At 37.5% G+C, this 26,665-nt stretch overlaps 1 protein-coding gene across 2 annotated transcripts in view; it reads right to left on the bottom strand.

Annotated features, from left to right (window-relative positions):
• dlc1 (DLC1 Rho GTPase activating protein) overlaps positions 1-26,665 on the bottom strand; it is a 134,095-nt gene that overhangs the window by 62,768 nt on the left and 44,662 nt on the right. The window contains exon 1 of one of the 2 annotated variants that reach the window (XM_084402153.1): positions 15,154-15,285. The exons of the other annotated variant lie outside the window; for it this stretch is intronic. Within the exon in view, the coding sequence (XP_084258279.1) occupies positions 15,154-15,271 (118 nt within the window). The 5' untranslated portion in view covers positions 15,272-15,285. Of the gene's footprint in view, positions 1-15,153; positions 15,286-26,665 lie in introns of those variants that run through there. 2 annotated transcript variants of the gene reach the window in all.

Here is a 26,665-nt window from a genome sequence, read left to right as displayed (position 1 = left end):
TAAAGTTCTTCTACTAGGCTATCTGATGTATGCATGAATGGCAAGATAGATCCATCTGAAGATTGGCTCACAGCTCTCTCAAAACCTTAGCAAAGTAAAAAAGGGGCTCCACTTACTTTGATATATGCAATGCTACTGAAATTCAAGTACAATGGTATCTGTATGGTCCTCCGAAGTACTTTTAAGAACATGTATTGTGGTACATATTTCAAAACCATAGTACATAACAAAAAATACAAAGGTATTTGTATGGTATTTTTTCATAAGTGATGGTAATATCATGGTTCGAAATATATCAGTATTGGTATTTGGAAATGTTACTACCAGGCATTTTTGGAGGTACTATGGAGTGTCATGTAAATTATACCATGGTACATAAACCACAGTACCACAATATGTTTCAAAATACCATAGTATCACCACATTATAACATCACTGTACAACAGTAAAGTGGCAAAATAAGCAAAACTTAGGCCAGATTTATTTTTCGCAAATCCTAGATTCCTGATTGTGTGAATTTCTAAAAATGACTGTCTATTTAAAAAAAAATAAAAATAAAAATTTTTTATATATATAATAATAATACTAATAATATAATAATATATATATATATATATATATATATATATATATATATATTTTTTTTTTTTTTTTTTTGTTATCATGGTACACATTCAAAAACATGGCATTACCACGGTACCATGTAAAAAAAAAAATTGTGCAATTGCACTTTTTAGTATGTTTATTCTAAGGACATCCAAATGCCCGCATAACACTACACTACTGGAGACACAGCATATCTCCCAAATAACTTTCACTTATCATTAACACAGATATGTGAGTGAGAGAGACAGAAAGATCAAGAGAGAGAGAAAGAATGCTGGCGATAAGGACCGAACGCAGGTTTAAGGCCATGTCTTATAAATGCAGAACCCAATGCAGCCACAACAACCACCTGAAGAGGAAATGAAGCATAGGTCTGTAAAACCAAAACAACGAAGTGGGAGATTATGATGCCTTTGAGACCGAACAATAGCAATGCTTTTATTAAAATCCTCCCATCATTTATACCATGCTGTTGAAATACAAAAAAACCCTCAAATCTTCCTCCCTGGAACATGAGATGAATATTCAACACACATCTAAATCAAAATTGCGCAACGCATTGTCACGTCACAGGCATTCCAGCGACTGAAAATGCATGAGCAGATTCTTAAAGTCCCAGTGTAGTCAATCATTGTATCCCTTAAAACTCATCTTTGACCCATCACCAACATGACATTTAAAGGTGCATTAAGCAACTTTTCATGTTAAAAATAACTGTTTTTCTAACCCATACATGCTTAAACAATTGCCTGATGGGCTGAATGAGCCCTTCTATGATCACTGCGATTGCCTCTATAATCCTGTACAGTAAAATAAATAAGAGGGATTCGGGACGGAATCGACTGGGCGTGACGTCATGCGCGTTCACGCTCACCTGGCTATGTCTGGCAGGTTTGTGTATTCGCCGCCATTATCCGCATCAGCGAAGACAACTCAAGCGACTTTTGCAAAAGTAGAAGATGGATTCAAAGAGACCGGCTTCTAGTTCATCCCAAACCCCAACGCAAACTCCACGTAACCGCGTGCACAACTCTGGTTGCAGTTTCGCGTGTCGCCAGAAGGGGGCATAGTTCTGCAAAAACTCAGAGACTTGCGCAATGCACCTTTAAAAATGTAAAAAAAAAAAAAAAACTTCATGCCCTAAGATAGCTTGAATGTAACCTCATTAAGTATAATCGGTTCTATGAATATGCAAATTAGCCCCGCCTCCACTCACTCACACCAGCTCAGAGATCCACTCGTTGATGATCACACGTTGACATGATTGGTTACAAGGTAGTTTGTGACGTCAGAAACACCAGCGATTTCAAACCGCGTTTTTGAAACTGTCTTTGGTTCACTGCAGTTTTAAAGAGAAAATACTCAGCAATGGTGTTGACTTATGCATTTGCACATGGTTTGTCTTAAAGCATATTAAAAACACAACATTAAAAGCTTGATTTTCACCACAGGGGGACTTTAAGAGAATGAATCTTAGAGCGTAGACTTCAACAATGCACGCTCAATTAAATAAAGAGTATTTTGTTTCAGCTCTGAGTGATTATAATAGAGACGAAGGGGATGTGGTTCACTTACACAGTCAGGGACCTCTAACCTGGCAGGGGCCGCTGAGTCAGCAAGACAGGGCCCCTGATATCTGGCTGTGGAGCTCCCACAGTCTCAGCTATCACCACAGGTAAACAAACACAACAGAACAGATGAAGGACTGAAGATAAGAGTGGGGTATGTAGCGTGGGCTCAAATCTACACAAACAAGCTCAGCATTGCACAGACATAACGAAACCCAAGGACTCTGCATATGATCCACATGTGTTTGCCAACAGTGGAAGGTTTATTACCAATTGTTTGTTCTGCCCATAAATGTTTACAGCATTAAAATAAATAGCATTATATCACCATAGTTGCAGTAACAACGCACAGACATTAAACTACAATACCACTACAGTTTAGAAAACATGTCCATATTTATTGTGTCAGTTTATATTAAAATATGCTTTATACCCCTGCAAATTTCCCCTTGGATTTTGTAGGGCCAGTCCAGCTCTAAAAATAGTGCTGAATTTGTCTTTTTAGACAGGATGTAAAATCAGACATTCTTCACGGTAAGCACCCAGCACAATTTCCAAATATTTGTGCATACCACTTTTCAGGATGCCTGTTCTGTGTGAAAACACATATATTGGTTCCTTTCAGACTGGGCTGGTTCTGTTTGATGGGCTCTTGCTGTCTAAATTGTCTGACAATGTCTGGATTTGTCTGTTGACAGAGGTCATAATAACATCACCTTAAGACCTGTTTTATTGGGGCTATTAATAGATCTCAGTTCATTGGTTTTTACAGATTGCAGTTCCGTCACTTTCACACATTCAGGGTCAAATCTGAGGAAGTCGTCTGTCTTGAGGTTCTATTGTGTTTGCACATTAAATGGCAGAATGACTACCACATTTTTTTCACATTTAACATATAATTTTAAGGCAAGTCTGTTCACTCGGCAGCCGTCTTGGTAACACAACCATTTCCAGTCATGCACAGTTCTTATCTGCTTAAATGATAAAGACCAAAATATCTGATACTGTTTGTCTGTCGATGTGTTTACATGCACTCGATCTGAATGTATCCAATCCAATCTAAAATACTGTCTGAGTAGTGTCTTAAGCCCTGTTTACACCTGGTATTAAGTTTTGGTCGATAGGATCACAAGTAGACGAGGCAGATACATACCCGTTTACACTTGGTATTTTAACCCGTCTATTTAGTCCACTTTCGACCACTTCTGTCCTGATTTCTTTGAGGGGAGGGTCTATGTGCGGGTAAATGTATGTTTTTTTTAGGTTTTTTTTCAGATCTTTCAGACAAAATAAGCTCTGCAATTTACAAATGAACGTGCCTGGGGACGACGGAAAACATACGGAGAGCAGCATGTATGGTTAGAGAACATTGTCAGCTGGAGACCCAAGTTTGGTTTGAAGACGAGTTTAAAAAAGTTTAAATCCCGTCTGGCTAGGGCGCTTCCCATAATGTTTAAGCATTAGGTCAGTAGGCGAAGAGTAGGCGGACTTGTGTGGCTGTTCGAACACATTCGACCACATGAGCGTCTACACTAAAGCAGTCTGGTCAAATGTGTTTTCGACTACGTCTGGAAGTGGTCGAAAGTGGACAAGCTCAAAACGTTTCAGACCTCGTTTACACCTGCATAGCGTCGTCCACTTGTGACCCGATCAACCAAAATCTTAATACCAGGTGTAAACAGGGCCATAGTTATGCTTAGTTTCATTGTGTTTTGGTTTGGTACTGTTCTGTTCCCTATCATTCTGTTAGTTTCCTTGTGTGTGCCAGTAATCACTAATTAAATTCACCAGTTGTTCATTCCCTTGTTTAACTCTGTGTATTTCAGTCTTCAGTTTCCATTGTTCAGTTGTCCGTTCTTCTTCGTTTGTACTGCAGTTGTTTTGTTTCATATGTTTTCAGTTCCGTTTAATAAATACATAAATAAATACATATTACTGAGATTACTTTGATCTTTATTGCAACCAAGAGTGACAAGTAGGTTCTACATTTGAATAAAAACTTACTTTGTAACCATTAACAAAGTATTAGTGATGTAGTACTCGAGTCCGATTTCTGCTTTCTCGGACTCGTCTCGGACTTGTTCCTTCAAAGACTCAGTCTTGACTCGGTCTCGACCCTTCAAAGACTCGGTCTTGACTCGGATTCGGCATAGGCGGTCTCGTCCCCATCACTAGTCCACTAGAATACATACCACTAGAAAAGTTTTATTTGCTCTGCATGTCCTAACTATGATTAAAAAAAAAGTAAGGGTGGGCTTAACATGTTGATGACAGAGCAGTACTGTTAAAGCAGTTTAGAAAAATAGGCAGAAGATGATGCATGTGGTAGGGATTTTTTTAATGATAGTAAAAGCATAATCCATATTAAGACGTTAGACTGCTCCTCTAAACAATTCTCAATCTAGCTTAGTCTGTAGGCCTAACTGTTGATTATTAACTGGGGTGATATTAAATCATGAATATGAAAACTGACATGTTGTTATGGTCTTGGTCTCGACTCCTAAAGACTCGGTCTCGACTCGGACTTGCTTCCTCAAAGACTCGGTCTTGACTCGACTGTATTTGAAAACCAACGGACTTGGTCTCGACTCGGTCTCGACCCTTTAAAGAATCGGTCTTGACTCGGACTCGGCATAGGCGGTCTCGTCCCCATCACTACAAAGTATGTTCTATTTTTTTTTTTGTATGAATGTGTGTTGCATGAATATAATCTGGGTATACTACATCCATTGTCATAGTCATGTGACTAATAACGTCAGTTGTGCCACTTTACTGCCATTCAAAACTCCTTAAAAGGGTTGATTGAGGTGTTTACGTGAATATTTTCAGTCTGACAGTCATAAATCCGATTTTAAACAGATTATTTGGTTTCATAGAAACATCACTAGTAATCTGACAATGGTATCATGCACTTTAGCTCAAATCATCATTTAGTATGATTTATTAGCTGTCCCTCATTGGGTCGGAGATGCAAAAATTGCATTTTTTACCCTCCTTGTGGGGACATTTGGTCACCATAACATGTTTTTTTTTTTTTTTTACATAATGCACAATTTAAAGTAAATAAACACCAATGAAAAAGGTAACTGGCACTTGAAAATGGCCACGTTGATTGTTGCGATTTCTCCTATTCACATGAATCTAAAGATCTACGTTTACCATAATAGAGTATTCTTAAGTGATTTTGTTTAGTTAACATGACAATCATGAACAAATGTCAAAAGATCCCCAAACAAAAAGAAAGTGAAAAAGAGAGTGAGATGCAAAAGTGAAAAAAAGAAGGAATGAAAGGAAAGCAAATACCCTTTGGTGTAAGTTTCAGTGTCACTGGGTTTAGGAAAACATTCCTCTTACTCCCCTTGAATTGAAAGAGTAAATGAGAGTGAGAGAGAGAGAGTTAGATGGATTAAAAGCATTAGTGTAGAATTAGAGTAACACACACACAGTACTCCCTCACATACCACACTCATGTTTGCTTACACATAAACACTGCAATGTTGTTTAAAAAAGTGCTACCTAACTTACCAACATCTTTAAAAGGGCAAATATGAAGGCCGTTAAACTTTACGGCTTAAAAAAAACAATTATAACTAGGACAGAATACTGTATAAGTGTCTAGAGATAAGATGTGTATTTGGAAACTGATAAGTTGTAAAAATGTCACAATGGATATTTATCTACAACCATTTGTTTGTTTTGTTTTGGTGTGACAAGACAAAAAAGGGAAGGAAAACAATCATAATAAGAATAATTTATCTTTCAGGCATGATCAAAATTGCAAGGGTATATTGCAGAGTTTGTGTTTTGCAAAGTAGCTGCGAGGCTCTCAGAACCGTTGACAGAAAACAGGAAGGAATGTTTCAAACTATGAAGAAGATAAGAGAACTGTGAACATCAGCGCTGGTGAGGAGGTATAAAGATAGACAAACATATAAAACACACACAAACACACACAGGCGCACATCACATTCCTGGACCCCCCCCCCAAACACACACTAAAACTCCCTTCAGATTGTGGTCTAATTAAACTTTATCTCTCTCTCTCTCTCTCCACAACTTTATGAGATGGGCGTGGAGAATGTGTTTGAAGATGCTGCACGGCTCAAGGCTGAGGACACAGTGTTACACAAACATATACACATATACAAACAGGGTTACACTGAAAGCTATGACTCACATAAGAAAATATGAAATAATTACTACAGCATCTAACAAACCATGTACACCCAAGTCTCTATTATAGATATGGCTCAGGACCCTCCTTGAAAGTAAATCTATATTCAATCTATATTCATAACCTTCAGTGGATGAAAATAAACTTAAATGAACAAATCAGTTGATTCTGTTGAAATAAAGGTCTTATGATACAGTGCATATCTTAGGCACTCTTCGTTTGGTGGTTTGCACTGTAATGTGAGGGTCTTAACATTCTGTTCTTTCTTTATGATACAAGCCATCATTAAAGGAGTAGTTCACTTCAGAATGATTATGTCCTGATAATTTACTCACCCCCATGTCATCCAAGATGTTCATGTCTTTCTTTCTTCAGTTGGAAATAAATGAAGGTTTTTGAGGAAAACATTCCAGGATTTTTCTCCATGAGCCCTATGAAGCTGCACTGAAACTGCAATTTGGACCTTCAACCCGTTGGTTATTGAAGTCCACTATATTGAGAAAAATCCTGGAATGTTTTCCACAAAAACCTTTATTTACACTGTAAAAAGTGAACAGTTGGATCAACTTAAAAAAATTACTTCAATTGGTAACACCTAAAGAAATTAAGTTTTCTCAACTTAAATTATCACATTTTATTGTGAAAAACTTGACAATTTAAGTTGAGAAAACTTAATTTCTTTAGGTGTTACCAATCGAAGTAATTTTTTTAAGTTGATCCAACTGTTCACTTTTTACAGTGAACTGAAGAAAGAAAGACATGGACATCTTGGATGACATGGGGGTGAGTAAATGATCAGGACATTTTAATTCTGAATTGAACTACACCCCTTTAACACTAATGGGACTGATGTGTCAAGAATACTTCAAAAGATTTTTGTATTATTATTATTGCAACATTTTCTCACTCATTTTTTTTCAGGTATAGCATGGGTTACAGCCCTTTTAAATAAGCATTTACCAGTGGGGAAAATTACTGGACTGTAAACAGTTTGAATGAATGAATGAATGAATGAATGACAATTAAAAATAAAAATAAATAAAAAACATGAAAAGGTGATAAAAGTTATTCAAATAAAATAATCTTTTTTTAGGTCAAGCGGTGGAAACAAAAAAACTTAAAAATATACTATAAATAAAACCATGCAAAAAACATTAAACAACTTGAAAAAGATGAAAATACAAATAAATAAAACAAAACATGAAAAAGGTTGGAAAATGTAAATATATTAAAATAATATCAAACAATAAAATAGTGGGTGTGTAAATTCGGGATTCGGTAATGTGTGAAACATTCCTCAGGCCATAACTAGGGCAATACACTTAAAAACAAGTTCAAGTGAAGTTGATTATGGCACAAACTCTTTTCAGATGAAGATGCCTCTACAGATGTGGTTGTTATTGACTGAGAACAGGAAAACCACAGTGCATTAAATGGTACAGTTCTGTTGCTTTACCCAGCATTAATCAGAGGGTTTGTAGCCTCTTCCACTTGGACCCCAAACAATTCCACGGTGGTCATTTCCTAAAGCAGCACGACTCAGACTCATGTACTGGCCTGTGACCGGCTGGAACAGGTTAGCTGCTGTAAATCATTGAAAACTCAGGGTCGATATGGGAGCTGCGAGCCAGATGGAGAGCAGGTGGAAAGGAAAAGAGGATGACCTTGAGAAAAAGGCCTTCAAACTAGACTCGGCCAGCTGTGGGAATCAACAACATGCCATGGAGTTTTGCAGTGTGTGTGTGTTTGAATGAGTGTGAGAGAAAAGGAGAGGCGGAAAAGTTAGAGATCAAACCAAAAATGGCTAATTTGACACTTCCGTGTGGCTTTGTTATTCTTAGCACTTAACAACTTGAAGGTACAATACCACACCCCTAGTTTTCATCCTCCACTGACTAGCAGGCATGAACACACACATTCTGGGCCTCAGTAGGCATGTACCAAGTTGAGGAGGCTTTGGTCTGAGGGCTAAAGCGAGACGAGGACCCTTTAAAATCGGACCAGCCAACAAGACTCCCCACTGGCGATCTTTTCACTCAGGACACAAAAGACTGACACCCACTAGCAAAAGCAGTGAAGTCACACAGCATGACAGCGGATGTACAAATAAAGCTGTTGGACCTGATGGACACCACTTGAAACTTGGTGAAGCTCACAGTCCTTTGCTCTCGTTTCAAATTCAAGAATCAATTTGGCTTGCTCAGTTTGGGTTTAAAATAAATGTAATATTCAGTAATATTAACTGCACTGTTAATATCAGATGAGAACAAAATGTGAACTGAATTGAGCTGGCACTAATGACACTAACTTTGCAACATCAACGTTATTGAACTGAATTAAATAAACTGACTTGAGCTGAATAATGACACTATCGCTGAATTGAACTTGTAATTTGTGGACTTTGTAACATCGACACAGTTATTGATCTGAATTGAAACAACGCAGAACTGAACTGAGCTGAATAATGACACTATTGTCTTCTGAAGAGCTGCTTTACAGCTGAAATTTAATTTGTGATTAAGTGATTAATTTTACATCAACGATGTTGTTTTCCTGTTTATTAATGAGAAGCTGCATCCGTATTGTATAAAGAGCTATAGAAATATATGTGACTTAACAAGATACTTATTTGTAGTCCTATATCATTTTTAAAACAGTAGTCAAATCACAGGCCAAATTATTTTTATTCAATAAGTGATGATCAAAATGTACTTCTATTCAGCTAATTTTCAATGTCTCAAAGTGATATGATCTAATGAACACTGAAAATATGATCCAAATTTATGAATAAAGAATTTCTTTCAGAATTATTTTTGCTTTTATTTATCTGTCCCCATGGGTTTGTTCAGTCTTGTAATGGAAAACGTGTCCTAGCTCCTATTCACAAGATTCCTTTAATGATTAATGTCAGACAAAGCCGTTTAGAAATTATGTAATTCCATTAGCAGCTACGCGCTAAGACCCTCGATTACACAGTTTGTCCTCTGGTCGCCTGGAAGGCTGACATTACGTAAACTGAACTCTGCAGCTGCGCGGGTGACCTCTGACCTGAAGGCAATCTGAACTTTCATCAGCCGTTAGCCTGCTGGGTTATGACGCTAAACGCTTCAGCTAATCCAGTTAAAATCTGTCAGTGGAGAAAGCAAGTTGAGAAAATCATACTAATATCTCGTAGAGTCACTAGCAAAAAGTGATGCTGGTCATTCACTATGGACTTATGGTAGTCTTAATATTTAAGATAGTTATGATGTCTGGTAGGGACACCAGCACACCAACATCCATCCAATGCTGGCAAGTAGCACCAAAATTCAGCATATAATGGGGTAAGGCATCAGTGTTGTTATTGCTGACTAAAAAATAAACTGATTAGAACTACTTTTGTCAACTGAAATAAAGCAGAAATAAATATAAGATGAAAAACTTTAGAAATGAGAAATATTGCCTTGGCAACTAACTAGTTAAGAAACTAGCTAAATAAGAAATTAATAGTGCTAAAATTATGAAAAATTAACCTGAAATAAAACTAAAACTAAATAGAGATATAATTAAAACTAATAAAAAGAACAAAATTACTTAAACTAAAATTAAAAGAAAACTTGAAAATATTAAATGAAAAGCTACTTCAAAATATGAATAAATACTAGAATACTAAAGAAATAATACAAAAATACCACTGCAAGGCATTTTGTTGTATGTAATGTATAAAGTTCTAATTAAGAACCCATTCATAGTTTTTAAAGTGTTTTCCAATTTTTTGTTGTAGCATTTCAAAAAAAAAGTTGCAGTTTGTTGTTGCTCAACAAATGAAAAAAAATATATATTGCAAATTCCATTTGGTGCCACTAGTGGTCCCGAAATTAGACACTGCACCTTTAAAAAAAACATCTTATTTTCGCAGTCTGCATGTGAGGAATGTAAATCTCTTCAGACTTTATGACTATATGCTCTGCTTGTTTACACACACTCATACGCTCATATACGCAGTTCATTTACCATGTCAACACCCACACTCTGTTATACAGTCATTTCCGATATTATTATTTAATTACAAACATCCTGCTTACTAAAGCCACAACATTTTCGCCCTTGCTTGGAAAGAGGGAAGATGGCAATGGTTTGATGTCAAGAGGAAGAAAAGGAGAAAAGAATAGATGACAAGGAGAAAAGAACGAGAAAAGGTTTATGGGCTGCTGTGACCCACCTCTCTTTCATCTCCGGGTACTGAGGCTAGGGAAAGATACCTTCACACTCTGTGAAAAAAGGGCAGGGGAAGGCTAACATCCATCACCCCGGACCTGTCCACTGCTTCTGGAGAAAAGAGGGGAGAAGGTAGGCCTCTGACCCGGAATCCACACCCTTAGGTCCTCCAAAGCTGGAGAAAGAGGACTTCAAGAGAGGCCCTGGCTGGTTTATGACTAATATGGGGAGATTTGCTGAAAGAGGAAGGTCAGCGAGGGTGATTTATGAAAGACAGTGTTGTGATGGAAAAACAAACACTTAAAAGTAGAGGAGTAAGAACAGTCTGACGAAGGGAGGACACATAATAAAAGATGTGCCAGCTTTACTCATGAATAATTTCATGACGTGATGTTTCATGACCTGAATTCATTTGCTAAATGAATTATACATGCACCATTTATCGATCATCTGCCATAAAACATAATAATAAATAATACATATATACATATAATATATATATATATATACAGTGCTATGCATAAGTTTAGACACCCATGCTAAAGTTGACTAAAAAGAGGAATAAAAAATCATCTTTTGGAAATTGAACTTAATGCCTTAATTTAAAAAATTAGGAAAAATCCAACCTTTAAGGACACCAATTTTCTTTGTGAATGAATAATGTATCGTAAATAAATAAATGTTCTTCCTTAAAATACAGGGTGCATAAGTTTGGACACCCCTATGTTAAATTCCCATAGAGGCAGGCAGATTTTTTTTTTAAAGTTTTTTTTTTTTTTTTTAGGATACTATGCATCCTGATAAAGTTCCCTTGGCCTTTGGAATTAAAATAGCCCCACATCATCACATAGCCTTCACCATACCTAGAGATTGGCATGGTTTTATTTCAGTTAGCCTAAAAGCTAGTTTGATTTGCATTGAGAGATGATCTTATGGAAAGTACCCCATGCCAATCTCTAGGTATGGTGAATGCTATGTGATGATGTGGGGCTATTTTAATTCCAAAGGCCAAGGGAACTTTATCAGGATGCATAGTATCCTGGATCCATGAAGTAACTGGCCTTTAAAAATAAAAATCTGCCTGCCTCTATGGGAATTTAACATAGGGGTGTCCAAACTTATGCACCCTGTATTTTAAGGAAGAACATTTATTTATTTACGATGCATTATTCATTCACAAAGAAAATTGGTGTCCTTAAAGGTTGGATTTTTCCAAATTTTTTAAATTAAGGCATTAAGTTCAGTTTCCAAAAGATGATTTTTTATTCCTCTTTTTAGTCAACTTTAGTATGGGTGTCTAAACTTATGCATAGCACTGTATATACACATGCAAAAAAAATTAAATACAAAATAAAACACCAAAAAAATGTGGTGGAATGGAGGAAAATCGAATAAAAGAAATATGTTTTAAAACAATAACAACAACACATCCCTTTCATACATTATGTTTTAATTAACTTTTAGCATTTAAAATTATTTATTTTACTTTTTAGTGATTTAGCTTTTTTTATTTAAACAAAATAATACAGAATTTTAATACTGGCCATTTATCGTTATCTGCCTTAAGACATAATAAAAAACAAACACAAAAAAATACACTTCATTTTGATGGTCCACTTTAGATATTCTACTAATACGAGTAGCTTTGCTACTACATGCAAACTACCTGCAAACTAGATCGTTAAATTAGGATTAGGAGTTAAGGTTCAGGTAGGTAGAATAATGGTGCGTTCCAGGCAACCTGTAACCCGTGTTTTTCCAACCTTATACCCGTGAAAGTGCACTGGAACGGCAGTCCAACCCGTGACTTCCCACCCGTGAACTCGTACTAGATCGATGTACTCCCTGTTACGAGCTCTGACGTCACATAGCCCGCGAAACCATACAAAACAACAATGGCAGCCCCTACGGATGCAGTGTTTCTGCAGGCGGTACACGGTGAGAATACACTTTAGGACAATATAACGTTGCAGTCAAATTAATAATAATATAATAATAATAAATAAACAAGGAGTAAGCACCTTTGGCGACAGAAATTATTACAAATGCGCATAAGCCCCGTAAGGTCCGCCATGCTGGTTTGTTTACATCTAGCTATCACAATTCCTTGCGCTCAGGTAGTTTGGCGTGACTGGCCTGGAACGCTACAAAGTCGTGAGTCATGGTTTGAAGTCGTGATTTACGTGCTCAAAAACCTGCCTGGAACGCAGCATGAGATGACATGTCTCAATGACCTTGCTAGGCCTTCAATTCTAGGCCTCCCAATTGACCATTTGCAAAGACCCGCCCCCTTTAGTTACAGTTGCTATGTCAGATAAAACACGCCGCTCTCACGCCACACCATGCTCTCATGCAGTGAAAAATCATCGCAGAGCAGAGAGGACACTTACAACGCACTGAAAACGTGCTGACAGACAGGACAGACCAGGTTACTTTTGATATGAAACAAAGTCTCACCTTTCAAATGTGGTCATCTGTTAAAGAAATGTAAACAATAAATACCCTTTTGTGGCTCTTTAATGTGTCTGACAGATCGCTGTAGAGCCTCAGTTAAAGCTGCTCATGAACCGATCATCACTCCCTTCAAGTTAATTTATAGCATCAAATAAACATGAATGAACATAAGAAGGAATGTAGTTTCAACCGTGGAAAGACGTCAGTACACACCATTTTTCAAGTTCAAATATTCCAACTACTAACTCTCCTGACTGCTTTGTCGGACAAAAATGGAGGATTCAGCGGATTATGATTGGTCAGATCGCCTGTCAAGTCAAACTCCCTGCGAAGGGTCAATTGACAACTTACTATCAAAATTTTGCTAACCTAAAAAGATATGAACCACACCTCAGCTATAAAGTTATTTATCACCCAAACAGCTTATTAAAGCTAACACTTTTTCTCAGATGCTGGCTACCTTGTTTGAGTGTGTTTGTGTTTGCTCAGCACTATTAGCTCAGCTAGGCAGCTCTGAACGTTCTGTACAGATACTCCAGCACATGAACACATCCTCCAGGTTTTATCACTCGCAAATAAAATGGAAAACAGGGAACATATGTTGACCTGCAGGTAGTACATCAAAATGCAATAACTGGACGAATATTTTTTGGTCCTTAGACTTCCACAGAAGATTTGTAATATTTAGACCACTTCTATTATTGATTGCTATCAGGTTGTGAAGAGATTTTCAACCAGTATAACAAAAATTGTTTATAAAAAAATTGCCTTTAATTATCATTGAATTGGATGTGGCATGGGCTAATCTCAGTGACCATTTGTCGATTCATTTTTTTTAAGGATTTTTGTTTATTTTTTATCTACACTAGAAATTTAACAGCAACAAAATAATTATAATTTGTTGACCTCTAAAAAAAAAAAAAAGAAAGAAAAGATTTTGTTTGACGTTGACATGATCGGTTGCACAGACATTTCCACGCACAAAATAAACCCATATCCATGGATGGGTTGTAAGCCCACACTATTAAATAAACCATTAGAACACACTGCTACCGGTCATGAAAATTTTAGTGTTTTCTGCATCCAGGGTGGGTTTCAAGATTGTCTTGAAGTTTCCTTCTTTCTTTTTTTTTTTTTTTTTTCTTGCTGAAATAGCCATGAACAGCCTGCCTTACTCAATGATGGCTCACTGTCTGACATATTTAATTCATGAGAAAGTGAAGTGCATGCATTCTAGCAGACTAAGTCTTGGAGAAGCACTATAGACCAAACCTTAGATGCACATAAAAAAGTTAATCCATCTCTCTCCATCCCTATCATGCTCTCACACAAAATAAATCACTTATGATTTCCCGGCACTAATAGTCAGCCATCTTTAAAACACTTCAATAATGACACAGCATTTCCTGTCTTCTCCAGAGTTCATAACTGACTATCAGGTGTCAAAATATCAGTACTTTAAGGATAAGGGATAACTAAAAAATGCACTACGACCCAAGAAAGGATTCAAGTAGGCTACCTAGCAAACCCCATGACATCACATTTCAATGATGCTAAAGTGGAACTTTATATGAGATGTCTTCAACTACTGTGCTTACATAAAAAAAGGTGTAAGATACAATAAACGTATTGTATTCACGTTGTATTGCCAAACAATTTTGTTGCTATTGAGGTGGGATACAGGTAAGGTTAGAGACAGGTCAGTGGTATGACTTAGGATTAAGGGTGGGTTAACATGTAAGGAAATAGTAATTTAGATGTAATGACACGTATGTACACAGTAAGAGCATTGCATCAAACAATTAACTTAAATGTTAGTACATAGCAGTTAAAGATGCTTAATATAAAGTGGGACCACACATTTTCAATGCAAAACCATGTTTTTTTTTTTTTTGGAAACATAGTAATACCCTAGGTATCATGCTATATGAACACAGTAAACATTCAGTACAATGGTACATAAATTAGATCCCCTTATCTGATACTGTCACTATACAATGATACCATCACTATGTTTTTGTAAGGTCAAATACACGTCCACCACTTCTAGCATCACAACGAGGCCATGTTCGTCCTTAGAATATGTCCGGAGAATACTCCCTCCACATTCGCACATCCACATCCACATCCACATCCACATCCACTCACACTCACCTGTCAGCCTCTGGTCTCGTGTGTTTCCGTTAAACAGATCCAGAGCCCTAAAGGTGGAGTATCTGATGTGTTCACTCAAAGATCTCTGCATAAGCAGCAGTCGCATGGACCTCGACATCTTCTCCTGTGCTCTTTCGGTTCTGAATCCTCGTCCTCCTTCACCCCTCTCCCGGGTCTGTCGTTCTCTACTCAGTCCATTTTCTATGTCCGGTTCTGCGTGCGGTGCTGCAGTGTGCATTAGGGAGTTCCCACTGCAATGCTCTCACATTCAGTCCTGCGCTACTGTCTGTGTGTGTGTGTGTGTGTGTGTGTAGGACAGAGTGCTTTCAGACTCAGGCCTCAGTGCCTCCGCAATGTGAATTTTCAAAAAGCCACATTTGTGTAATTTAAGTGCACTCGCTCACTCTCTTTGTGTGTCCTTCAAGCTGTTACTTGTCTTCATGTTGTCAGTTTGCATTCGGAAACATCTAAGTGGCTGTACTGATGGAGGCAAAATGTGCGTCATCTGAATTCATCTTAGCGCATTCATTCATTCTGCTTGAGCGAGCATGTACTCTTACATGAGAGGAAGCCACAAACAATCGTCCTACGCTAAGATTACACATGCAACCAAAAAGCAGCAGGTGTTGCACATTGACAAGAACCAACCCACATTTGTTTCCTAGCTTTGAGGTACATTAAAGATAGGAAACAATTTCCTGCTCTAAAGCACAATACATTTATATATTCAATGCATCACATCTTTTCCATCTAAATGAGGACACAACATAGACCCATATAAAGCTAATCAAGCTAGTTTTGTTTTTCATATAAAACCGATAGTTACAATATAATTGCAGTAGAATACAATCATTTAGAAATATCACTGCATTATATTAGGAATAAATAATATGGTTTTGTCTGGTTTAGCTAACATCTGATTGCATTTGTGTTAATTTAGGTAAATCTACACACTTCTCTAAGCTAGAGTGCACTACCAGGCTCCAACTGGAAGTTCTTAGTTATGTAACAGTAATATGTAAATGAACCGGATTAAGCCCGCCAAACAATAGATGTTGTTTTGCATGGCTGAACTGTTAGTAGATGCACGCGCCCTTTGGACACAGGAAAATAACTTATGCTGTTGTAGCAGTAAACACAATAAAACAAATATAATATAATATACAGAGAAATCATTTGCAGGTTTAATTATTTGAGTTCACATTCACACTCAACATGCACTCATTCACTCTGCCTCTCTGTTCACACACTCAGAAGCACAGCTGTCCTTGTGATTTATTACGTATGATTTATGGTAACTTATCTGTCATAGTTTAATAATTGAGTTTACAATGTAAAAAAAAAAAACAGTCACATTTTCCATTGAATATAACAGTGCTCAGCAGAATGCTGTTAAAAAATACAAACTCTGCTTCACTCCACAGAGGCTACATTCAATACTGATTCATCTTTTAATATTTCAAATTTCAAATACTGAACATAAATATACAAAAGCAATATTCACCTATATTTTACTAATAAATATTTGTGAAGATTTTTGAGTGAATCACTTCAAACCTCTGTTTTGGCAACAATGAAATGGACAGTTTGAATTGATTCACACAAATGAATCATACTTAACAGCAACAGTATTTTTTTTAACACTAGCAGAAGGCATGTGATCTGTGTGTGTGTGTGTGTTGGGGTGTGAAATGACTGGGTTTATGAGCATTAAAAGAGAGTTGATAATTGAAGATAATAGTAGCAACTGTGTGTTTAGAATACTTTGGCAAAAGGATGTAAATTTGGGATTAGTGCTTTTGCATTCCCAGTAATGCACCACTGAAGCGAGCAATGAGGGCTAATTGGCCAGCTAAGAGTCGCACTACAATGGATGCTTAATAATAGCACAAAACACACACACACACACACACACACACACAGCTGCTAATTTGCTTTATGACCTCTGAGGAAAAGCTAGAGGAGATAAGCTTCATTTCTTCCTCTCTTTTCCACTCAAAAATCTAGACGATTCAATCATTAAAGCTTGCACACAGCGCATGGTGTAAAATAAATAACAACATTTCTAAAATAGTTTAATTGCCAAAATTGAGGTTTAAAGGGATAGTTCACCCAAAAATGAAAATTGTGTCAGTAATCACTCACCCTTCATGTTGTGCCAACCCCGTAAGGCTTTCATTCATCTTCTGAACACAAATTAAGATATTTTTGATGAAATCTGAGAAATCTGAGGCTTCTATGGGATCAAAACTTGTCTGCCCAGAAAAGTTATTTAAGACATCGTTAAAATAGTCCAAGTGACTACAGTGGCACAAGTTTATCAAGCGACGAGAATACTTTTTGTGCGCAAAAAACAACAAAGATAACGACTTTATTCAACTATTCATTTTCGTCTGTGTGGGCCTGAATGAATTCACGAAGTGTAACAGCGCAGCGCTTCTGGGTTGTACGTCACCACGTAGGCTCACTATTGGCCGACTCTGGTCATGTGTGTGATGCGTGTGACGTACAACACAGAAGCGCTGCGCTGTTACACTACGTGAATAAGATTCAGATTTCATCAAAAATATCTTAATTTGTTTTTTGAAGATGAACGAAAGTCTCACGGGGTTGGAACAACATGAGGGTGAGTGATTACTGACAGAATTTTCATTTTTGGGTGAACTATCCCTTTAATAGCTGGAAATGACCAGTAAATGAAGTAAAACAAATGTATAATTAAATGTTTAAAGTTTACCCACAAAGTGTGCACATTTAATGGGCAAAAAGCTCAACGAGGGTGCTCAACAAAAAGAAAATTGTCTGATGAAGCATCACCTGTGGTGAGAAAATGAAATAAATATATTTCTATTTTTTAAGCTGTGGTATGTGGTAAGCAATTTTTCCTTTCTACAAACAAACAAAAGGTAAAAACAACTCAATTTTAAATGTCTAAACTAGGCACAAAATATTAATTTTGTTTACAAAAAATATATACTTTTTTTAGTTCAACTGAAAGCATTTCAAAAAGTTACTTTTGGATCCCAACTGTGAGATTTTAAAAGTATTCAAATATTATTATAATTTTTTAATTAAAAACAAAACTTTATTTAAAGGCAGGGTAGGTAGAAATGGTCTAAAAATTCTATTTTTCAAATTTGTTTAAACTTTATGTACATATCAATACATAATTAAAATGTAAGTACTCTGAAAAAGAAAGTATCAAAATAGAGTGTCTGTAGACCTCTCACGACTGTTTTAAAGACATCTCATTATTTCCATTCACTCCACCCCCTCATTTCTGTGCTTCTTCCAAAGCCACGTCCCCAAAACACATGAACGCGCGACTCCGACCGCTGAGCTAGAGGACGCATTATTTACCTGAGACAAGCGGAGGGGAAGGGGCATTTTTTTGCCTGGTTTGCCTTCACTAACTGCATATGCCGGTACTGTAAATTTAGATTGCTCTTTCTCTGCCATTGTTTTGGTATTCCTAGGTTCAGTGCCTTCTTCTTCTTCTTCGATAGATTTTATTGGCAGCTTGCAAACATAGTGCATTACCGCCATCTACTGGACGGAGGTGTGATCAGGTTCCGTGCCTCTCGCACTCCTCAAATCAAACGGTCGCGCGCAAGTGGGCAGGTGCTGTGTGGCAAAAGGGTGGTTGCCATGGTTGCGAGAGAGTGACAGTCGCCTAAGCCAATCCTTTGATTCGTCCCGAATCGAAATAATGAGCTGTGTTTAATACAGATTAAACGGTCTAGAGTCACTTGATTTTTATACTCTTTTTTTCAGAGTTCTTACATTTTAATTATGTATTGATATATATAGAAAGTTTTAACAAATTTGGATCTTTAATTTTTAATAAATCCTACCTACCCTGCCTTTAAGTTATCAGCATAATTTATGAAGAGCAAGATCTAAATTTGTCAAGTTTTTCAAATAAGAGAACACAAATGCACACATTTAAACCTCACCCTCACAATATAATTTACAACAGAAAAACACAATCTTCTTGGAAATACCAAGATGTCAGCCCATGTGTAATGTTAGAAGTCTGGAAACACTTCGTCCTACTTTCAGCGCCCTAGCAGAGTTTTGTACTCAATCACTCACACAAATAACACACACACACACACACGTTTTTGGGACACATCCAATCTCTTTCATTCATCTCTTCTGAGCATTCCATTCCTGGAGTGATTGCATCAATAAGATGAAAAGTTCATCTCATTGTTAGTGAATGAGGAGCCTGTGTTGTCATCTGAGAAGAACAAATGTCCCGCTCTGGCTAGCACTCTAGAAGGGGTAATCAATGTGTCTCTCTTTCTTTCGCTCTCTGTCACACCTAAGACACTGTTACAGAAACAATATTAGGGTCACCCGCGAAGAGAGACAGATACATAATAAGCAAAAGAAAGCTAGTGGATCATCATGATATTGTGTAGCAGCCAAAATACTCAGACTGATGCTGATACTCTTAAAAGAGGATTACCTGTACACACAATGACCTATAAACACAAAACAATGGGGAACAAGTTCAAGAGGTAACATCTATGGAGTCAACAGAGTATTAAAGTCCCCACCCAAACACAGAGACGAGCAAACAAACTGACATTAAAAAAAAAAAAAAAAAAAACTGTGGTCACGTCATAAGACCCCTGCTGAGTATTGTGCTGTTGAGTCATGGGACAGAGCTTGCTCAAGGCCCACATATGAGGCTAAAAGTGATCTTTACAGAAATCTGAAAAGCTAATATCCTGTTCTACAAAAACTGAACAAGCTGCTTATCCCATCAACTCACAATGCACAACTGACAGTTTCCTGTCCAGCAGGCCAATATCTTACCACAGCAGGGAATGACCCTGGGAATGGACAAATGGGAATTACCAGTGACATCCTAAAAGATAATTCTCAGTTATTCAATACTACACGGAAATACCCAGAAACAGAAACATTTTGACCTATGGCAACTAAAAATAAAACTTTTTTGTTATATGAAGGTCACATTCAAACTGGCTTGGAAAGTTTTTATCAGGCCTTTATCATTTATTCATTAATATCAAGTGGCCTTGATAAAGAGTGAAAAAATATAAGCTATGAATTTAGTCGTAGCAAGAGAAAGAAGTGAGTAATTTCATAAAAAAAAAGAAAAAAAGTATTCGTAATGTAATTTCCCTTAGTGCCAATGTGAAATGGCACTGGTGGAAAAAAAAATACAGAATTGTCCTGTGTTGGACAAAAAGCACTTCTAACTAAAAACTCCTCCAACAGAATGACAGTCTTCAAACAGGTGCCTTCCGAAAGGAAAACAGCACAGGGATTGTAAGTGTACATTCTCCAAATCTACTGGTTCTCTAATAGGGGAACAAAGCAGTAAAACTGAGAAGTCTGGGAGTCAAAGGATGCAGCAGGAAGTGGAGAAGTAGAATAAAAGCAGGGGGTGTTAGCAATGGAAAGAGGTTTGGGACATATTTAAAGTAATGAAGTGGCCAAGAATGTACCCTTGCTCAAACACTAAGTCTCTTTACCAATAATTCAAAGCCAATAAAACTGTGTGGGAAATAAAAGGCTAGGATTGTAAGGGCATTAAGTTCTTAGAATCAAATAAGCATGACAGACAAGCCTAAGAACACATTAGCTCCACAATTCAGACTCTCATTAATGCTATTCTACTATTGCCTCTGGACATGAAGATGACAAACATGAGATCAGGATAGGATCTGTTCAGAGAAGAGGGTTGATTTGTTTCAGCTGGGTTCTTTCATGTGAAACCGTCTCAGAAAATTGGCACTGAATCGTATGTGAATCGCTGGCTGGATAAGGACTTTTTTTTTTTTTTTAGATATAGTATTGATTCAGTATAGATCCTCTCATGTTTGACAGAATTTATTGGGTTGTTTACTGCTGGTGTGCACATTTCTGTCACGCCACTGCAAACAATCGGCCTCAGACAACAATATGCAAATATGTGAATACCAGTGTTATCAAAAATGAAAGTATTTAAATGCAATTAATTAACATATTAGTTCAGCAATATGGTTCTTATGGAAACCCTGCAGTCAACCCCAGACAAATAACATGCTTGATATTTTTATGGAATATGCCATTGTTTACACAATGCAAAACAACAACCAGAAATATGGGTTCAGAACAACCTGAGGGTGAGTAAATAATGATGAAATAGCTCTTTAAGTAAACCTGAAAACCAGGAGAGAGAGAGAGAATAGAGTTACAAGCTAGAGATAACAAAACACCAGTTCTGTGTGACAGGAAATGCAGGTAGATAATCAATACCTCTATGCAGACGAGGAAACCCATCCGAGAGATTTAACAATAAAAAAAAAAGAAAAAAGAAAAGGAAATTACTTTTCTCAGAAATTGACTCAACAACTTCCTCTTTCCAGGCATGCTTATAGCCTCTCGAAATGATGCTACCATAGCAATATATCTTAATCATCCAGATGGGAAAACTTGATGACTTAAGTGGAATTTCCCAGGGTTATACAGACAAAGATAATATCCCAAGATCATAGGTCCAGTAAGTGGACTATTGATTAAACATGCATGCTTACGGAATATGACGCACATTAAAGGCACAATATGTAAGATTTTTGGATAAAAATATCCAAAAACCACTAGAAAAATTGTATATGTTACAACCAACACGAGCTACTCTGAGTAAATGCTAATTAATGATCTGTTTGTAGGGAAGGCCATAAGCATCAATATATGTTTAAACCAATGAGTAAATAAAAACAGCGATGTAAGCACCTTTTGTGACTTTATATAAACACCAAAATAGACTCAAAACAAAGAAACAACAGTATCACAAAAACACCCAGCACACAAAGATATATATATATATATATATATATATATATATATAGTTCTGTATATGGGTTGAAGTTCCAGCAATATATGATTCAGTCTTTATAACGTTCACTGTTGTAGAAAGTTAAGGTGATTGTGAAAGTCAGATGCACAGTCTTTAAGGAGTCAAATGATGTGGAGGTTTGATGGTAAATGAAACCCAATGAAGTAGATGACCGTCATCAAACATATAGATGTCCCATCAAAGGAAGTCTGTAGCAGTAATCAAACTGTCCAATGTAGCTACATTCAACCATGAACCTCATAGCAGTACTCAATGTGGCAAAATCCCAACTAGTTGGCACAAATATTCATTCAGCAGATACAGAAAAGTCCTTCTACAAAACACAAAATGCCTCACGTTATTTATCTGCATTAAAATCTTTCACCAGTAAATAAAACATCAACATGATCATATACAGACCCTTTCCAAAAAATGGAAAAGTTTATTTATTTCCATAATTCCATTCAAAACGTTGATTATAGATTCAGGGCCCACAACTTAAACGATTTCAAGTATTTAGTTGTTTATTTGTACATAATTTGGGCTTCCAGCTCATAAAACCCACGAAAACAGGATTTAAAAAAATGTGAATACTGTGAAGAAATCAGCCCAAATTTTACAGGGCATGAATGTTTTAAACTGAGTGTCACACACTACTCATCTACTAAACTCAAAGCACCTGCACAGGTTTTCCCAGGTGTCATTAAATTGCTTCACTTTGGTTCAATTTTCTCAGTTAGGATTAATATGGGGAAGACTGCAGACTTGACAACTGGCCAGAAGACCATCATTGATACCCTCCATAGGATGGGTAAGCCACAAAAGCTAAGGAGGCTGGCTGTTCACAGAGTGCTGTGTCCAAGCATATCAATGGAAAGTCTAGTGGAAGGGCAAAATGTGGCAGGAGAAGATGCACCAGCAGAAGAGCTGACCGTGGGCTTCAGCGGATTATCAAACAGAGAAATGAAGTCAGCATCTCCATAAAGCTTGTCTGCTGAAGGAAGCATGAAGTGCTCTGAAAATGTCCTGGTAGACGGCTGCGTTGAGTGGACAGCACAGTGGACCAACACCAGCCGATGACATGGCTCCCCAAACCAACACAGACTGTGGAAACTTCACACTGGACTTCAAGCATCTTGGATTGTGTGCCTCTCCATTCTTCCTCCAGACTCTGGGACCTTGGTTTCCAAATGAGATGCAACATTTGCTCTCATCAGAAAAGAGGACTTTGGTCCACTGTGTTTTATTAAATCCAGAGTCAATGCAGCCGTCTACCAGGACATTTTCAGAGCACTTCATGCTTCCTTCATTTTCCAGCAGGATTTGCACCTGCCCACACTGCCAAAATAACCAAAACCTGGTTCAATGACCATGGTATTACTGTGTAATTACTGTGTGATTTCATGTATATAAAATTTTTTTGAAATCCTGTTTCGTGGGTTTTATGAGCTGGAAGCCCAAATTATGTACAAATAAACAACTAAATACTTGAAATCGTTTAAGTTGTGGGCCCTGAATCTATAATCTATGGAAGTTTAACGTTTTGAATGGAATTATGGAAATAAATAAACTTTTCCATGATATTCAAATTTTTTGGAAAGGGTCTGTACATTTTACATGAAACAGAATGTTTCCCAACCAGGGCTGCGTTCCAGTCCAAAATTCTCATGCCTTTCACTCGCTAACTTCCCTCCATCTCATTCACTCGGATGTACGTCATTGCTTACGTTGCATGAGTGCCCACTACTGGCGGAACCTTTGCAATAGGCTGAATTGGAACATGCTAAGCCCTTTATCACTTAGAATCCACTATGGGGTTGATTTATTATTTATTTTCTTCCCTTACGAAATTGTTTAATGCAGCATTATGTATGTGTTCGAGTTGTTTAAATAAAAATAAAAATAATATATCATAGAGTTATTTGTGGTGGGGTAAATTAAACGCAATATGCGTTTCACAATCGTATTGCATTGTGGTTTATGGAGCTGCCTGAAGTGTACTTATGAAGTTGACTCACTTCATATGTACACTCAATATCAGGAACGCACTTCAAAATGGCGGCAGGGACTCCCCCGAGGGGAAGTGCTTAGGGAGGTTCGCAAGTGCGTGTCTAAAAGTGGACTGGAACACAGCCCAGGACTTTGTTTGACCAAGGAGGTCAGTCATGCTGTCTCTTTATCTAAGCACAGAGGTATCACTAATACCCCTAGTGGTGAGGAGTGTAATTGCAGTTTTAAAAACTAAGTAACTGACAGGTCTGTTACAATGTTGTTGTCTTGTGTACTTACATTATCCCGAATGTTTCCAAAAAAAATTTAATCCAGAGATATCAGCTATTTTAACCAGTGTAACGGTGGCAGTGTATATGACGTCATATCCGCATTACCCTTGATTTCTGGTTTTACTTCCATAGAAACTAGACGCTTTAAAGAGCAACTTGCAGGTTAGAAGACCCAACAAGTCAATGTATAGAAAAATAATGTAGGAACTAGATTTTCTTAAAAAAAAAATTATAAATACGCTACAGTGGCTTCTGGAGTCGTTTTTGTGAGAAAATTTTACTTCCGCATCTGAAAATGGGCGTGACGGGCGAGAGTCGTGACGTGGCACGAGGGAGAGCGGTCGATTCAAACAACAGGGAAATATGGATTGCAATGACATTTCGGACGCTGAGGAAATTGTTGACGGACCACCACAGCCATACAATTATGAGCCTGCTAGGCTGCCAAGAGAGCAGGGACAGGCCAGGATCAATGTTAGACAGAACATATTGGAACTTACAATAACAGAAACTAAGCTTTGATCAGGCGTTTGTCATGCTCATTAATATCCGCCCAGACTAACGTTACGTGATATAACTTAGCGGTTTCTCATCGAGAGACAGAGAGATATTTATTCCTGCTAAAATTTTTTGTTCCATAGGTGCTTGTGTGGGAAATGCGAGGCAATGTTTACAGCTGAGGAAAGTCAGTGTTGCAGGGAGGTGGATGCATACTGGGCCTTAGTGGAAAATGCCAAACTTGCATGGTTGCAGTTAGTGTTACTACAGTAAAGCCATGGTGAATGTTGCTGATCTGTGGACACTGGATAGTTCGTTCATTCATTGCACAATGTTTATTCCTGGTTTCCACGTCAGCGCTGTTTGATCCGTTAATAACGGAGAAATGTGAATATTTCTCACTAGATCTCGCAGCGATGTTATTACTTCAGTGGCGAATTCAAATGCTTGATTTACTGGATCTCGCAGTTACAGTGCTGCTTGATCAGGCTCGCGCTGCACTAGTCCAAACTGATAAACGGTCCACACAAACACAATAACGAGTGTGTGGTGACAGACGCGGCAGTGAAGTCTGCTCTCTTCACCTGAACAAAACGCACCCAAGAACAAAAAGCCTTGTTTTTCCTAGAAGGAAAATGATGGACACGATGTCCTGACAGGCTGGATTTTGTGCAACCAGCACAAACACAATAATTTACCATTATGGCTTCTCTAAAACTCGATCTAAAACTTTCTCTGTCGCTCACTACTGCTCTAACTACTACACCCACAATGAGAGCGCTGGCTGAACGCGAGCTCATATTTACCTCGGCATACGTCATATGACGCGTTGCTATAGGGGGAAAGGCGTATTCCAGAGCCTAGCACATTTTCATCAAAATCTCTACAACCAATTAGATTTCATTAGTAATTTCTACATATGTGTTTTTAAAAAACCTCTTCAGACAAAATCAAGTATTAATTCAGTTATAAATTTAACCTGCAAGTTGCTCTTTAATATATCTTGTGTTTTATAAGACAGGTGAGGATCTGTTTGGATACGTTTATCCACAGAAAACTTCTGAGTCCCTTCGGATTGCTTTCTATCGGATGTGGAGGTGAAGACGACAACTCCCATGATTCCACGCTAATTAACAGCATCATCAAGCAACCCATTTGATTTTGTTTTGAATAAGCAACATCTGGCGGCGAAACTTACATACTGTGCCTTTAATAAGTAGAGTCATGAAAGCTTCCTTCATGTACACATGTGCTGTATTCTGTGTTCTCTCTTCAACTGAGCAAATAAAAGGTCAGGCTGTACCATTTCAACTGGATGAATGCCGGGAATTGAGTGCTGCTGATGTTTTCCCCTTTCAATATTAATAGACAAAGCAGAAATCTTGTTCTGATGACCCTCCAAGTCAAGTCAAGTCAAGTCACCTTCATTTATATAGCGCTTTTAACAATATGGATTGTTTCAAAGCAGCTTTACAGATATAATACGAAATTACCGTAACAGATTGTTTATGCTTTACAACAGCTCTAGGATAAAGTTATTGTCCAGCTAAAGTTAGTTTTGATTGATTGATTCACTTCCGTTGCGAAGATTATTAGTTGTAAACTTAGGGGCCGCTAACACAACACCATTCTAACAGGAAAACCCTTAATGCGCTCCGGCTGCCCAACCGTACAAAACAGAGAGACTAATATTAGCGTAGACACCATCCTTCTTATGATGTAACCAGTACATCAGGATTTATGGGGAGTGTTCCCGGTTCCGGCTGACCTAAACTATGCAGCCTAACATTGAATTATAGAAGTTTATAATGTGTTATGTATATGCTAGGCCAAAGAGATGTGTTTTTATTCTAGATTTGAACTGACAGAGTGTGTC

The sequence above is a fragment of the Rutilus rutilus genome, assembly GCF_951802725.1.
Source record: "Rutilus rutilus genome assembly, chromosome: 2".
NCBI classification, from domain to species: domain Eukaryota; kingdom Metazoa; phylum Chordata; class Actinopteri; order Cypriniformes; family Leuciscidae; genus Rutilus; species Rutilus rutilus.
The sequence above is the reverse complement of the archived record's forward strand: the minus strand, read 5'-3'. Positions and strand labels throughout refer to the sequence as shown.